The following is a 17,441-nucleotide window of genomic DNA, read 5'->3' as shown; positions in this document are numbered from 1 at the left end:
GATCCGCCAATGTGAATTGCGAGAAAATGTAACTCGGTCGGGTACTGGATAAACATTCTCTTTCCCATCCTTCTCCTTCTTCCCTCCTTTTTTTGCATTTCCGATCATACAAAGTTCTCCAGACATTATATATATTTTTCGCCAAAAAGTGGGGGGCCCGGGCCCCCCCGGCCCCCCCGGTTCCGCCGCCCATGCAAATTACTGATTCAATGACCAGTGGTATTAATAAAATACATTGCCAGCACTTGCAACCCTTGGCAAAACGTGCAGTAAAAATCCCTATGTTATTATTGTTGTTATTATTAACAGGCATCGAAAGAAAACAGTATGCTCGCACATAATTATCACAATAAAATATTAAACAAATAATTCTTATCATAAGTACCTTGTATGCTACTGTGTTAACTGTTGTGTTTTGCAGTGTAATTCTAGAGTAAAGTTCAGAAGTTGATTCATCAGTCTTGGTTGAATCAAACGAAAATTCAAGTTGTTCTCCAGGTCTATAAAAGACAAAAACAACCTAAATATAATCAGAAATTTTTCAGATGGGTTGTTAAGAAGGAAAAACCAACTTTCTTTTTCTCATAAAATATATATAATACGTATATTTCTTCATGTTCTGTTATATATAAACATTTCACACAAACCGAAAAGCTTCAACTTGTAACAATTGGTAACAAACAGTAACAACCTTGGTGTCTCAAAATATTTTAATCATTTCACAAATGTATTAATCCCAACCATGTAAAATCTAGTAACCTTGGGAATTGAGGATGCTATTTGTTCACATTTTCTCTTTGCAACTTAAGTGCACAACTCGTCTTTCTTGCTGTCACAGCTACTAGCTAGTCAAGTCTGATGTTGATGGTTGCATAGTCTCATTTGCACTCACCTTTCTTTGCGACAGTCTGTTTATAAACATCACAATATCAAATATTGAGTTCTATATGGTACAATTTTAATTTGCTCTATCAAATTAAATTTGAAATAAAATCTGTGCTGTGGTGGCAATGGTTTTGCATGTTTCTAAAACACAAACATAATCTAAGTGGGATTTGAACCTAAAACAACAATTACAATGTCAGTTTTCTTATCAAATGCGGCTAAACTGGTATACCAACACTAGCATAAATAGTCCGGTCCCTAAGGTGAAACGATGTTACAACTTACCACAGCGGATACAAATTTGCCCTTTGGCATGGTGGTAAAACACAAAATTATGGGACTTTGACCTGCATGACCTTTGAAACAAGTCATGTTTTTGGGCAAAAACATGAAATGGTCTCTACAACACAGTGGGCGTATCTTATACATCACTAGTCACATGTGATATTAATGCTATATCAAAATTGTGATCTCAGACATGTTCAAAGAATGAAAAAACTCAAATTCTTCTAACGCTTGATTGACCACAACACCTTCCTGGTCCAGTGGTTAAGACATTCGTCATGTATTCGAAAGGTTCCGGGTTCGAGTCCCGGTGGCAACTGAGTTTTCTTTTCTTTCTTTGTCAATGTCAGATTCCTCTTATGTTCCATTTCAATTTATATAATTGCATTATTGTGCTTGCTGTTTCTGGATTATCTCATATGAATAAAATCATATTATATGTTAATATCACCTACATTATAGTGAGAAGAGGTCCCACATGTGAATCTTTTGTTCTAACTCGTCTCAACAACCGCAACTGATGAGAGAAAAACACAAAATTATTAATTATTATTAATTATTAAGATATGGAAGCATTACTATCATTGTTTAATATTTGTTTGATTAGGAACTGTCAAGTGAGGAAGCAAAAAATATAAAAATCCATCATTGGACAAAAGCATCATGACAACAGCACTCTAGCATTTAAACTTACAATGCAAGAGCTGATGGTTAGTCACTAAGCCATACTTGCATCAAAAAGTATGTCAGGATGGAGAAATCTATATATGTGGCATGTGCGACTAAACATGGACAAAGTCGGCAGTTAACATTTGGGAAAAGAAAACGATTAACTTGTCAGTTGGGGAGTGCAGTCAAGTGTGACCTGTGCAACATGTGCACGCATACTGACGATTGAAGCTGTTTTCCTAATTGATTGTAGACGTTCATCTGGTTTGTAGTAATGATAAGATATAATATTTTCTTTTTTCCAAACAAAAAAATTGAAATCCTTGAATGGTAAAAAGTACCTCGACAGTTTCGCTTTTCTTTAACACGAGCAGCTCTTCAGAAGAATGACAATCTGTAACTAAACAGACTGACCTCTAGAGGACTGATTCTGTTTAATTACAGGGTCATGTATGTGAAGTGACCAAAAATCCTATTAAAGTCTTAAAGTGAGATCCCACTCATCGTTGTAAAAGTAAGTTAGTATCCATTCTTACTAATTTAAATAAACAAAACTTAATCACTAGCCGACAGTGTGACGACTTATTCCCTACAGTAGAAATCATCCCTCGTATTTATGCTACTCCTGAGATACATAAGGAAGCAAAAAAGTTTACACCCATAGTGGACTATACTGGATCCATATGAAATATAAAAAAGGCTATTGCTGATATTCTTTCCCTCTTAGTAGGAGGCAAACAACATCATATAAAAAATTCCAAACATTTAGCTCAACAAATAGCTGAAATTATGATAGAGGAAGATGAAACTTTCAACTCACATGATGTAGTATCTTTGTTTACAAACATCCCATTAGAGGATTCATTATCCGTAATAAAATCAAGGCTAGAAGAGGATAAGGATTTAAAGAATAGAATTATTAGAGTTTGTCTTAACCACCACCTATTTCACATTTAGAGGCACTATTTACCAACAAAAATTTGGAGTAGCTACGGGAAGCAGAGTCTCTCCCATTGTAGCGAACTTATATTTAGAGTTCCTAGAACAAAAAGCTATCGCATCTGCACTACTAGAATTTAGACCCCGTTTATGGAAACGCTATGTGGATGATGTCCTTGAAATAATCAAACAACATCAAGTTGATAACCTAACACAACATCCCAATTCATCTGACCCAGATAAAATAGAATTTTATTAACATAAAATTATAAAAAAAATATGTGAATTCACATATGAAAAAGAACAATAAAACAATATACCTTTCCTTGTTTCTCTTATTATGCATCAACCTGATGGAACTGTTAAACTCCTCGTCTACAAAAAACTCATATGGATCAATACCTACATTTTGAGTCCAAAATCCTGTACATAAAAAATTAGGCATAGTAAGAACACTGTTTGACCGTATGAATTCCATTGTGACTATGGACGAGAATCTAGTAAATCAGCCATCACAGATCATTCTATCCACTCTAACCACGTCATAAACTGGGCTCAACCCAAAATCATTGATAGAAAACCGGACACCTACAACAGACGTCATCAGGAGGGCATTTGGATCTGAAGATGAGGACGAAAAACCATCACCCAAGATGAATGCGCACACCAACTAAGTCACGTGTATGACCCTCAATTGAACAGAACTGGCCCTCTAGAGGTCAGTCTGTTTAGTTGCGGATCGTCATTCTTCTCAAAAAACTGCTCGTGTAAAGAACAGCGAAACTGTCAAGGTAATTTTTACCATCCAAATTTTCAATTTTTTGGTTTGGAAAAAAGAAATTATTCCATTTTATTTTCCTAATTGTACTATATTGATACTGTACCTCACTTTCTCACTTTTGACTGCTCATTATTAAAGAAAACCAACAAATCTGGTAAGTTAAATATCATTCTAAAGCTAATTAATTATTAAATATAATTACATAAAAAACATTTTTTTTCTTTGGCCTGTTTTTATTAGAACATGTAGCATATTTTTTTTATTTTTATCAGTATTGATAGATACTTACATTTTTGTTTCTTCCATCCACCTGTTTTCTTTTCAATTCTTCTGCCTCACTTTCTACAAATTGAACCTACAAATCATTAAAAAATATATTCAATATCCCATTGCACAGGCCAGCTCCCATAGGACACAACTCATCAGACTAAAGCAAGAAAAATTTTTTTCTAATTTTCTAAATAACTTTTTTGGTAAAATACATTTATTATCTCTGAGCTAAAAATGGCTTACAAATTGCCGGATTCATTAAGCAGCAGGAGGCTTAGCACATGAATCCCCACCAGGGCTTCACCCTACGGTTCTTGCTGGAAACTGTCAGACTCCCAGTCAGACAACTCTTACACATTCTCCTAGGGTTCATTAACCCTCACCATAACCATCTTCTTCCTCCACTTCTTTCTCTTCCTCCTCTTCCTCCTCCTCCACTTCTTCCTCTTTCTCTTCCCTAATCCTACCCTTTTTTTGGCTTTAAATTTATATATTATTAGCAGAAATATACATATCTTATTTTTGGCGATTTTAAGGCAGCGGCGGAAGTAATAAAAATTAAAGAAAAACTTTTATTTCTTTCTGAAATTTCTTCCTGAAATTTTAAATTTTTCGTGGCGGCGTTTGTGCTAATTGGCCAAAAATAAAATTCTATTTTTCTTCAAAATCATCATTATTGGCTGCCAGCGGATTTGCAAAACAAGGTATAAAAAGAGTCTTGCCTGCAAAACCAACGTATACAACACTGCCACATTCAATAGCTAACGTATACAACACTGCCACATTCAATAGCTAACGTATACAACACTGCCACATTCAATAGCTAACGTATACAACACTGCCACATTCAATAGCTAACGTATACAACACTGCCACATTCAATAGCTAAGTACTCAGTTTAACACTTAGCGACAACATTACGCTGGTTTTGGAATGGCAAACCTCTTATAATTAAAGTGAAAAGATGTTTTCATCATCAAAGCCCATCATAAAATAATGATTTACAATATTACATCATGTTGTTGTTGTTTTTAATGAACCCCGAGTGTTTGTCTCAAACTCACTTTCTTTGGTCGCTCTTGAATGATGCCATTTTTAAGCCTTATTTTTTGCTTCACATTTTGTTGGCTTTGGTCAGAAGCTAATGGTGTGGCAACCTGGAAATCATCATTAACAACATTGTGAGTGTTAGCTGAAAGACTAGAGCTGGTTCTTTTTGTTGGTGACTGGTTTTGCATATCATTGGCTGGTGGTGAATGTATGGTACAATTTTCTTCTGGAGCACCTCCTAGAGTAGGGGTTTCTTGGTTGCGACTTTTATTGTTAGTTGACAGGGTATGATCAATAACATTGGTGGGTAATTCGCTAGAATCCATCCCATTAGTTAATGGTTCTGCACTATGTCTTTCATTGGTCAGTGGGTCTGTTTGTATGGTGTTTCTATCACTATCAGTCACATCTAATTCTTGCATATCTTCTGAGTATAGAATTGACTGAAATTCCTCTTCCTCAGTGCTCTTTGGTGTATAAACCCACTTAAAATTATCCTGTTGAATATAAAATTCCATAATATCTGTTAATCAAGTTAATTTTCTAGCAAAACAACAGTAAAGGTACTGTGATAACAATAAAAGATGTTATTTTTATTATTGCACAGGAGTTAACTGGACTTATACCGAGACCGTGGATGACATTTCAATGGGTAAATCTTACCGCTGTCCACAATTGGGTTTTTTTTTAAATTGGTTATTTTATACTGCGGGAAATGGTAAAACTAACGAAGCAGTGAAAATCAACTATTGAGGGCGCTAATTTCAGTGACATCTCCATTAGCGCACGATAGACACTTGCAGTTTAATCTATGTTCGCATTGGACTTCTCAGCTCAGTAAAACTCACCTGCTCAGTTTTAACTGGGCACAAATCACTTGGATAAACTGTCTCGGTAAGTTTCCCAGCTGTGGATCTAGGGGGGTGAATAGGGTGGCTAGATACCCCACTTCGTTTACCGTGAAAAAAAAATAATGGTCACTCGTCTTGTGTGTGTGCTTCTCGTGTACTCTGGTAAAGCATACACTTTCTATTTTAAGCTTACTTCTTTTCAGATGCCATCTAAGTTAGTGTAGCAGCCTACTAATTCCAAAAAAAATCTTAAATGGGAGGGGACGCCCTTTCCAAAAACAACCCCCCTATCCCTGCGTGGTCCTTCTCACCTCCCATTATCCACCCCCCTCCCCATTCCTAAATCCTAGATCCGCAACTGGTTTCCTCAACTGTTCCCATGGATTAATTATGATATACTGTTAACTACATTAACCAGTGTCTTGGTTAGTTTTACTGAAAAAAATCCAGTGTGACTGTGACTTAAGGCTGTTATTAGGAACCTCAATGGAATCGTAATTAGGTCACCAAGGACACTTTGTCATACATAAGTACGAAAACAAAACCATTATTTTACAAATTTAAGTGGGGGTAGCATACTGTTTTATCTTGTAACACAAAAACAAAAATGAAAGCCATGCACAACTACATTTCTCAAATACCTGTTCTTTAAACAGCTGTATGTTCAAACTCCATTAACTTAATAAGGGAATGCCAAATTTAAATGATACCTTTACCATTTTATAACTTTTATACTGTTTTTGTCAGTCATTTTTCCCTCAGTTGTGCTAATGATACAACCTTAAACATTTATAATTACGTAATAAATTAGACAATCGTACTGTTCCACCCATGTGACTTGGAAGTGTGGTGCCCTCAATGTAAGTTTTTACATCACCCTTACGAATGAACTTGATGTGGCTCTTTGCTTCCTCAGACAATATCTTCTCAACAATCTTCCATATTGCTGCAATGATATCAAAAAACAACCCTTTTCTATGACATTTATTTCCACATACACAAACACAAAATATAACAACTGCCTAAGAATAAACACCTCACTACATGCAATCAATATACATCTGTGCTTTCCTCAGATGGTTTAATTTTAGTGTTAATAAGTGTATAGTTAATATAATTATTTATTCTAATTTATAAAGATTTTTTAATTACTACAATTTATTTTGTTAACTTTATTAATTTGTCCAACTGGAGTTTGTGGGCATCACTATTAACTTATTAACATTCCTGATGATGACATAATTAATGTCGAAATATTGAATCCCAACACGATGGCGTGTATTTCAATACTTGGAGTATGTATTATACTTTCTTATCAGTGTATAGATCATTAAATTAAGTGAAGATGTTGAAGTTGCTTACCATTTAATATCCATGCCATCTCATAGATGAACAGCATATCTGTATAAAAATAAAAAATAAAGAAACCATTAACAATTCAAATAAGTGTTATAGGCAATCCTAAATTTAACAAGGGTTAACCATTTGTGGGCCTATAAACCTAGAAAAGCAAGGATATTCTGGCATCTTACAATTGTGGGTCTTGGGCCATCTTTCTCTTACTTTGTGTTATTTCTAGCTTACTCCATTTCATTTGTCATCTATCCTGGTTTAATACACATTTCTTCCAATCATTTCATGACAGAGACTGTCTTCCTCTCAGGACTGTACCTCATGTCAAACTAAACCTACCTTTCTTTGGCACTTCCTGGGAACTGACACCTGTGCGAGTATTTGTTGAACAGGCTCTGGCTCTGGAGCAGCAGGAGCCCATAAAAATTGTTCAGCGCAGGCCCACCGGCGTACGCGGGCTTGCCCTGGCTTCTCACTAATGGAGAAGCCATATTCGGAGGTTAATTTGTAACTATTGCAGCTAGTTTAAAAAACAATCAAGGAATTGGTAGCAAGTAAATGCGAAACAACTGAAATTAACATACTGTAGTAATCAATAATAAAAAAAAAACTAGGAATAAAGGGCATGTTTATAAGGTCTAAAGCAAAGTGGAAAGAAAGGGGTCAAAAACCAACAAAATAGGAATTTTTTATATTATTCCTTTATTGAATTGGAAAGAAATGATGGTACACAGATTCATGATAATGATCACATTCAAAATGAAGTCAAATTATGATGATACCATGATGTTTTAAAGATCTAGATATACCACGATTAAATGCTAATCAAAGATTTAGTTTTGAGGGAGACCTTGGTAACAGTGAAGTATATACGCTTTAAAGTGCATGAAAAATGAACAAAGCCCAACAGAATTTTTAAACATTTTTGGAACGATCTGGAAAATTTTTGAGTAAAATCACTAAATTCTGCATATAGAACTGGCAGTTTATCAGTTTCTCAAAAGCAGGGGTTAATAACGTGTATTTCAAAAGGAATAGACTTTTTTTAATTTTGGCCCTAGTATACTACAATGTGTACAAACATTTTATGGAGATACTTCTTCAATCAAGTGTTTTGGTAGATGGATTTGCTTGATGGAAAAGGTGAGTTTTGAGTAATTTTTTAAATGAAACAACAGAAGAACAGTTTTTAATGTGTGCAGGGAGTGAATTTCACAGTGTAGGTGTGGCAAAGGAAAAAGATTTATGGCCAATAGTTTTTAAGGATGTGCAGGGAACGGATAGCAAAAAATTATCAGATGATCTTAGGGTGTGTCCAGAAACATAAATGTGGGTAAGCTGATGTGTATAGATAGGTTGCTTAAATAGAAGTGCTTTAAAAGTAAGTAGCAAGATCTTGAACTTAATGCAGGAATCAATGGGAAGCCAGTGGAGTTCTCAGAGAACAGGGGTAATGTGAGATCAACGTTTTGTGAATGTTATAATTCGAGCAGCGAGATTTGAAGCCTCTGGAGTCTGTAAATTTGAGATTTAGGAAGTGCGTAAACAAGACGGGATGAGACTAAAGCATGAATAATGGAAGAAAGAAAGCGTCGAATGAGTGCAACATTACAAAGATGGAAGTTGACCGATTTAGTTATACAGCTGATATGGTTTTGCATGTTAAGAGATTCATTCAGTTTGACTCCGAGGTTTGTGGTGAGAGGGATGAATTAATGATGAACCATTTATTATTTTACATTGATTACTTAAGAATTATTTCACCATACATAGTAAATTGTACCGGTACTTAATAAAATCTTATGATAGATTTAAGCAAAACAAAATAACAAACATGTCACATGACAGAGGCCGACTGACAATTGTAATTTAACTACTGGCCTATCTTATAGGCTTGTCTACCAGGAGTACTGTAATTACTACTGGTAATGGTATTTTTTATAGCTTTAAAAAAATTATTGATTTTTTTCCAGATGATGATTTCAGCAATCATGATGATCATGTAGCTGAAGATGATGTCCAGCCACATGCTGAAACATTGGCTGAGGGCCATTTCAAAAAAGGTAATTAAATATTGGTAGAATTGTTAATTACTGATACTTATATAGGATTGTTCTTTTCAATTATTAATTTATATAAGCTTATACATATTGCAATGATTTGATTATTACAATATACATAATAATAATAATTATAAAAATATAATAATTAAATACATTATATAAGTTTTTCACTGGATTATTGATACAGGCATAGCCAGATTTGTCCAAAAATGTATTTAGTGATGCTTTTATTCATTTGTCTTATATTGTTATTTTTCAGATTCCAACTCATGATAATGTTGTAGCTGATTATATCCAGGAGCAACCACACAAATGATATGAAACAAGTACCTTTATATACTTCTATTTATTATTTTCCACAGCATGTGAAACAGAACTCCAGGCCTGTTACTACCATAAATACCTACCTTGCAGAAAATAAATGTTTTAATGTACTTCAGTATGTCATGATGATAACAGTCATTTTGGAATTTTTTTTTATAATAAAATTCACTTATTACCAATTATTACTTTTGTATTATATGTCTGTTATATTAGTACAATATGGTACAAATCAACATTCTGACCAGCTAAATAAAACCAAAAAATCTTTCAAAAAGGAACATTATTTTGCTTAATAATATATATCCATAAACAGATCTCCAATAATGCAGGCGAGTTCATTTCCAGGCATCTAGAAAAAAAGTTTTCCTGACCACGTCCCCTCCCCCCACTCTGAACTTCAACGATAAATGGTGCACCTACTACTTTTCAGGTTATTAGCCTCCTACTTTCAAAACTTTTGAAATGCCTGAACTTACCAACTAGGAATGGAAAATACTCCTCAAAACAACGTATCTTGAACTTCACAACTTCAAGATCCTAAAAAATAATAAAAGAGACAGTAGAAACTAAGAAATATTTTTCTAAAAAATATGATATGACAACACTTGCCCTGTAACACTAATTTTGGTTAATTTAACCAAGTGTAGATGTTTACCTTGCAAATTAATAATTTCTTCTTGTTATTTTTAATTGTATGTGTTTTGAATGTCTGTACGAGAACGAACGAACAAACAAACGAAGAACGAATGCTAAAATAACACTACAAGCATAATTTTATTTAGCAGGGTAAACACCTACACTTGGTTAAATTAACCAAAATTAGTGTTACAGGACAAGTGTATGTCATATCATATTTTTTAGAAAAATATTTCTTAGTTTCTACTGTCTCTTTTATCAGCATTGACTTGTGTTTAAAGTTAACAGCTAACTTCCTTCAATATCATATATATGTACCTGTACACTTATACAAACATATGTAGGGACGTGTTGCTTTCTCACGATAATCATAATAAATTGGCAGTCCCAATGTGGTCAAGTGATGGTTGTCAAATTTAATTCAAAGGTCAGCAACCACTAATAGGATGTTTAAGATGTTTAAATAAGCCAAATGATTAAGATAATACAATGTAGGATTGTAAACTGAACCAAGAGCCTAAAGTCATTAAAGTCTTATTTAATTTATTCTTAATTGCACTTATTTAATGCAATTGAACAATTCTTCTCTTTCCTCACCCATGCTTTCCCCACACTGACAGTATTCCAAAAAGCTCAGGATAGATATATGGTAACAAAAGGAAGACAAAACACTAAATTTGAAGATTCTTTCCTACTAGAGTAACCTAATACACCCTCCTATTCTATCTCTGAATAGGCTTACACACCATATTAGAAACACCAGCAGCGGACATATCCTCTAGTACTGTAATTCGTTGTGATGGGTACTGGCGTTGGAGCTTCTCTAGCCAGTAAACTAGGTATCGTTTAGCAAGCTCTGTGTTGCCTGGTATTTTCTTGTTATGCAGTTTCACATCAAACCACACTAAGAAGAAGACAGAAACTACTCATTAATATAGTTCTCCTAATATGTGAATCGTTAACCACAGTGTTATTATTTTACTTTCAGATAAATTCATTATAGAAAAAAGCTCCACAAACATGGTTATTATATGTCAACGAAAATACTGTTATTTCCTGTTTGACGTTGTATGGATACTACACCTGCCAACTCCCACGCACAATGTGAATGTCTCGCGCAAGAACATCCCTCTTTACGTCTCACGCCTACGTGGTATTATCTCACGCATCATAACAATTTTTATAAAAGATAAAATGTGTATAGCCGATATTTATAACAAGGGAGCAGTCGTATTACATGGAGAAGTCTTGAATCCAATATCAAATGTTATAACCAATGGTACTGCCGTATCGATTACATAATCAATTTAAGATAAGAGAATTAGTTTGCACATGTCCAATGATGTATTGTTGGGAATTGTCAGTTCCATGTTTTGTTTCATGACAACACACTAGCAGGGGTGGCGCCAGGATTTGCCGATGTGGGTCCAGGGCCCCAGGCTGGGCATCCGATGCCCCTGACGAGGGGACAGGTGTCACTTGAATCTGTACACTTAAGTAACAGATTGTTGACTTTTTAATTCTTTCTTGACAGGTCTTATCTAGGCATGGGCATCATATTTCATAGGCTTCTGTTGGAAAACTGTTCACTTTTATCTTTACCTATGACTCTTTCAAGTGAGACGATAGCTAAGTGTCTACAGATCCCCTGGGTCTGTAGACAATAGCTAAGTGTCTACTGACACCCATGGGTCTGTAGACAATAGCTAAGTGCCTATGGACCCCCATCGGTCTGTAGACACAAAAACAAAAAACTGGTTGGTTTGGTAATACTTACATATAGTACGGCCTTCTTTGTCTCTACCATGTGGGTATACTGCACCCTTCTGGTGTGTTTCAATAGAAAAGCTCTCCTCTGTGATATCTGCCAATTAAAAGTAAACAAAAAGTAGTACTTCAAGTAAGCCAGCAAAATTGCAACATAGGAGTGATGTTTTGCCCTACCTAAAGTTTTATCTCAGTATGTTCCCAAATACTAGCGAAAAAAATTTGCAAGTGATTCGGATGGAACGAACCCACAACCTCCAGCAATAACAACAAAATAATAATGCAGAATAAAAGAGAACCAACAAGTGGTACAGGAGGTTATAAAGCGCAACTTTTCTTTTCCCTGGTCATTGGGTCCAGATGTTTTAAGTGTTGCTGATGGTAATCAGTGCAGGAGTAGGCAACCCCACATTTACACTCCTGGGAGAAGCAATGAAGATAAAGTGCCTTCCTCAAGGACACAAGCGAAATGCACAGCGAGGGATTCAAACCTCAAGCTTCGGAAACTAAACAGTTCCCAATGCGCCAAACTGCTTCCACATAAACAACCTGAAACAATTTACTAAAACCTGATGATGATGCTTCACATTAAGGGAAACATTTCAAACACTGTTTGTTATTAGGCAAATGTTAATTACCATTGACTCCAAATTGCTTTCGCCAGCGAAGAGAATTTGTGATCTTCTGCAGAGCCATATCAACTTTGCTTCTTCCTAGGAGAAAGAAATTATACACCCACCAGTCATCATAGCCAAAACGTTCCAAATCCCGCTCATCAAATTCACTCGCAAAAGAAGAATCTGAGAATCAAAATTAGACAATTATTATAAAACATTCATTATCATTTTTATCAATGTAAGAAATACTGCCAAAGAAAAAAAAATTGTTATAATATTTATTGGTATTCAAATGTTGACAAAGAACAGGGGCTGACTGTCAAGGCAAGCATGCAGTGCATACCCTAGCAAAAACTAAAAATAAATTAGCGCATCTTTAGCCACAATCTATTATACACCAACCTTAATTTTTCAAGTTAATTGTTACAGTTCATTGGAATAGTTAAATTAATAATTGTTAGCTTTAAACTTTCAGCCTACTTTTAGCCTACTTTGGTTTCTAGTTAATTGTTACAGTTCATTGGAATAGTTAAATTAATAATTGTTAGTTTTTAAACTTTTAGCCTACTTTCGTAGGCCTATCTAAGTCACCTAAACTGCTCGACTGGAGCCTATTGCCTCGTACTCACAGCTGCATATAGAATTTCCTCATGGTTTTCAATATCATCCAATCAATGGAAGTGGGAACACCCTTTTAATAGAAGAGTGGTACTCGTCAATTTGACGGTACGTTCAACAACATACCTCATCATATAATGGTTAAACTTGCTGTTATGCTAATCATATGGTGGCGTTATAATAGCAAATTTAATACTGAAATGAAAGCACTGCTTCCAACAGTACTTGCACATGCTACTCTTCTCACTGTTTCTTTCTACTACAGTAGCTTACTCGGAATCAAGACTTTTATCGGGTAATTTGTATTGCCAGATATTCTATAATTTCAATAATAATTATGCAAATGAGCACGGCTAAAATCAATATAATGCGCCCTCAATTTATCTGGACAAGATTTGTGCCCTATTCACTTTGACCAAAAATTATCACAGTGTTGACTTTGAGCTTGACTTTGACTAACCACTGTTTAAGACATCATTCCCTGCTCACCTGGCTATAATATACCAAATTCCTAAGCTATGACAAATGCAATGCTCAAAGTGGCCTCAATTCCTTAAGTTGGCCACACCTAATCATTTCATAGTTAGCTTACTTTATACCCTTTAAGGAAGTTTATATTTTCAATTCTTCATTATTTTGGCATATAACCCACACATAAGACAAGTTTATATTTTTTGTTTAAGAGCCATTATTGTTGTGGACTATTTGTTAGTTTAATAATAAAGTTTGTAATTTAGAAATATATAATCTTCCATTATCATTATTGAATGATAGTTTAATGTATTAGCTCAGAGTGTACCTAAAATAACACAGAGCTGCAGTCGGTAAACGACTGTAGTTTAATTATTGTTTATTTAAATTAATCTAAATTCAAGTTGTTGGAATAGTTTCGATTAATTGTATTAACAAAATCATTACCTAGTACTTTGAATTATGATATACTGTAGGCTTAAATGCATTTAGGATAATGTTTATTAGTATATATTTGTACATGCAAGTAGCGCGTATAATTAGCGCATATATGCATTGTAATGTTTATAAGCCTCGCTCGTCCAGTGGGCAAGCGAATGGGTCACAATTTATGTCCATCACGCTTGACTGAGCACATTGTTGAATGACGACATTTTATAGTAGTAGATGCTAAATTTAGATATATCTGCCAAGGGTAATGTCCTGGCCTATAGTATAATGCTTTAATATAGATACATAGAACTCTTATATATATTCACATGCTTATATATTGTTTTACTTTACAGTTTAAACTGGTTATCAGTTCATTAGTTCATCGGAAATTTGAATCGGAATTTAAAATCAGATATTGCGATTGAATAAATGCTACAATTGTGTTACTATACTTACCGTGTTTGAAGTTTATTACGCTCTCTACAATTATGTGTAGTTTGGATCCTACAACATGTACCAAAAACAATAGGCTACAGCTTCTTATTACTATCTTACATTCTGCCAACTTTGAAACCAATCGGACTTAATACCAAACTTTACTTATTATGTTAACTAGCCTACCTGATTAGTGAAATAATAATTAAGCAAATGAGCAATTAGCATATTCACACATGTACAAAAAACAATATGCTCTGTCTTCTAATTACCATCTTGCAATCTACCAAGTTTTAAATCAATAAGACTTAACCAAACTTTAGCCAAAATTACCTAATTAGTGAAATATTAATTAGGCACATAAATAATCAGCATATTCATACATGTACCAAAAACAATAGGCTTTGTCTTCTAATTACTATTTTATATACTGCCAAGTTTGAAAACCAATTGGAATTACCAAACTGTAGTTACTGTGGTAACTAGCCTACCTGGTTAAACTTAGGAAATTTCAACCTAGCATATAATTGGCCAATGCACATCCTTTGTGTAATAAGTTGAGTGAGTTTGAACTTATATAGGGGACAGCAATATAGGTATTGCAGGTATCAGAATCCTGGTTCCATTCTAATTTTACTACTGAATGTTCAGCAGTTGAGGGTTACTCATGTATTCGAAAAGATGAGGTAATCGCATTGGTGGTGGTGTAGAGTTACATATTAATGAAATGTTATGGTCAGCCATACTTCTTCTATTCTCACTATTGTTGTTATTATCCCCCAAACTGTAACCAGCATCAGCTGCTTACGGAATTCTTGTGTTCTAAAATTGATAATTTTTGAAGTTTAAGAGATGATGCCTCATTTTTGATAATAGGTGACTTCAATGATTAATTATGATGTTAACCCTTAATTGACCACTTCTCTTGACCAGGTTAATGGTTTTCTAACTCGCGAGAACACCTGTCTGGATAAAATTCTAACTAATATTTTTATCTTTATCAATTTCCACTCCAAGTCCCTCCTTTAGGTCGTAGTGACCATGCTTCCATTTTATATGAACCTTGTAACTTTCAAAAAAAGGATATAAAAAGGAAGATAGTTGAACATCGCCCTCTAAAGGATTCGTGTATGCGGTGTTTTGGTCAAGTTATGGGATGGATTGGGATGATTTGATTCGCTTAAACGGAAATGATTCCGAGTACCTCACTGGTAAATTGGAAAGTGTATTGATACCTATACAAATTCTTTGCCTTCAGTATTTGTTCGCATTCAGGAGATGATTAAACCAGGGCTATCACCTACATTGTGCATACAGAAAAAGCAATGATTTGCAATACCGACATTATAGAAGGTTAGTACGTTATGAGATTTAATTGGCCAAATCCTCTTTCTACAAAAAATCTATTGCTTCTCTAAAGAAAAATGAGCCTCGTAAGTGGCACAATAAGGTACAGAAGATTTCTGGACGATTGATACACCAATCTTTATTACTTGAGCCCGGTTGTGACACTAATGTAATAAGCATTTTGCTAGTATTTGTTCGTACTTACCAGTACTTAATCTACAAAAATTACCAGCCTTTCTTTCCACCTTTAAGCCCCCTGTCATATAAACTGGGCAGGTTTACAAACTTTTAAAGGCGATTAATGTTAATAAATGCTGTCATCCTCAAGATATACCGCTTCGTTTAATCAAAGAATTTTCTTTGGAGCTTGCTCCCACTCTGTGCAGAATATTTAATTGCTGTCTCAGAGATCTTTGGTAGGATCTTTGAAGCTTTCCTTTCTGATTGGATAGCTAGGGATTTTAAGCCTCACATGGATCCCTAATAGACCAGGCTATAATTGAGATAGGTGCCACTTGGAGAGGTAGAAATTCTCATATGGTTTTTCTAGACCAGTTTTTTATGGGGAATCAGAATATCCGAGGTAAAAAGGGCGTAACCTGAGAACTTTCGCGTGAGGGCGCTTTTTTCAAAATGGCCGCCAAAATTCAATAAACTACATATATGTATAAAATAAGCACAGAAGAGGTAGGTTTGACCAACTTTTGAATATGTAGGGGCCTAATGATAGGAGTAAAGTATAATTAGCTAAAGTTATTAAGGTGAAGATTTCGAGAGGCAATTGAGGGCGCTTTTTAAAATGGCGGCCAAAATTAAAGAACAAATTAACAGCAGCTTCAGTACCCTAAATAAATTACAAAACATGAATGTAATAACAGCTGTTGACTTTTTAAACCCAAAATAACATATTTTAGGGTGGTGCGCTAACTCACTTTTGGAAATGTAAGTAATAATGCTCCCTTATATTAGTCCTATTCTGTTTTGCAGAATGGAAAATATCACCAGAATCCTATAAAAATCCAGCTTCCTTACAATATCGGGTTGTTTTTCATTATTTTTGTGTACTACACAAGGTATTCCAGAGGACCACACAAATAGTTACCATAATTTTCATATATAAAGGCATTAATTCATTTATTACATAATTGTCCTTTACGTGTAACCCTATGTTGAGCAATATTCTTCATGTATTGCTAATCACACTGTTAGTACAAGAAAAAATACATCTTAGTGTTGAAAAAATTGCAACAGAATTTCTGTTTGCACAGTGCATTTTCTTAAGGTCCCTGTATGAACATTAAAAATCTAGAAATCTACATAGCTAGGGGAAGTGGGTTTTTTTTTTTCAAAATGGCCGCCAAAATGGCTAATTTTAACCAAAAATTGGAAAAAACTTGATCTTTTCAACATATTTCAGCATATTTTTTTTTTCTAAAATATATTTACAAATCCTAACGTTACAGATACACTTATTTGATGTGGGTATCATTAATTTCAAGATGGCTGCCACAAATACGACAACATATTTAGTATAGTATTTAGTATATAGTGGTGTATGCATAATACGCCAAGCAGCTATGGTGCTATATGGACGTTTTGGACAAAAACACCAACTTTTTACATGCTCCCTATGGTCATAGAATTCATT

At 34.6% G+C, this 17,441-nt stretch overlaps 1 protein-coding gene across 1 annotated transcript in view; it reads right to left on the bottom strand.

Annotated features, from left to right (window-relative positions):
• Positions 1 to 17,441, bottom strand: part of LOC117111788 (motile sperm domain-containing protein 2-like) — a 42,754-nt gene that overhangs the window by 9,573 nt on the left and 15,740 nt on the right. The window contains exons 3-12 of the mRNA XM_033254780.1: positions 12,512 to 12,673; positions 11,884 to 11,970; positions 10,853 to 11,010; positions 9,947 to 10,007; positions 7,093 to 7,131; positions 6,552 to 6,676; positions 4,894 to 5,376; positions 3,849 to 3,914; positions 1,626 to 1,687; positions 386 to 500 (exon numbers count right to left, since the gene is read on the bottom strand). Of these exons, the coding sequence (XP_033110671.1) occupies positions 386 to 500; positions 1,626 to 1,687; positions 3,849 to 3,914; positions 4,894 to 5,376; positions 6,552 to 6,676; positions 7,093 to 7,131; positions 9,947 to 10,007; positions 10,853 to 11,010; positions 11,884 to 11,970; positions 12,512 to 12,673 (1,358 nt within the window). The remainder of the gene's footprint in view (positions 1 to 385; positions 501 to 1,625; positions 1,688 to 3,848; positions 3,915 to 4,893; positions 5,377 to 6,551; positions 6,677 to 7,092; positions 7,132 to 9,946; positions 10,008 to 10,852; positions 11,011 to 11,883; positions 11,971 to 12,511; positions 12,674 to 17,441) is intronic.

The sequence above is a fragment of the Anneissia japonica genome, unplaced genomic scaffold, assembly GCF_011630105.1.
Source record: "Anneissia japonica isolate Jap-2015-1 unplaced genomic scaffold, ASM1163010v1 scaffold287758_len931624_cov196, whole genome shotgun sequence".
In the NCBI taxonomy this organism is placed as follows: domain Eukaryota; kingdom Metazoa; phylum Echinodermata; class Crinoidea; order Comatulida; family Comatulidae; genus Anneissia; species Anneissia japonica.
The sequence above is the reverse complement of the archived record's forward strand: the minus strand, read 5'-3'. Positions and strand labels throughout refer to the sequence as shown.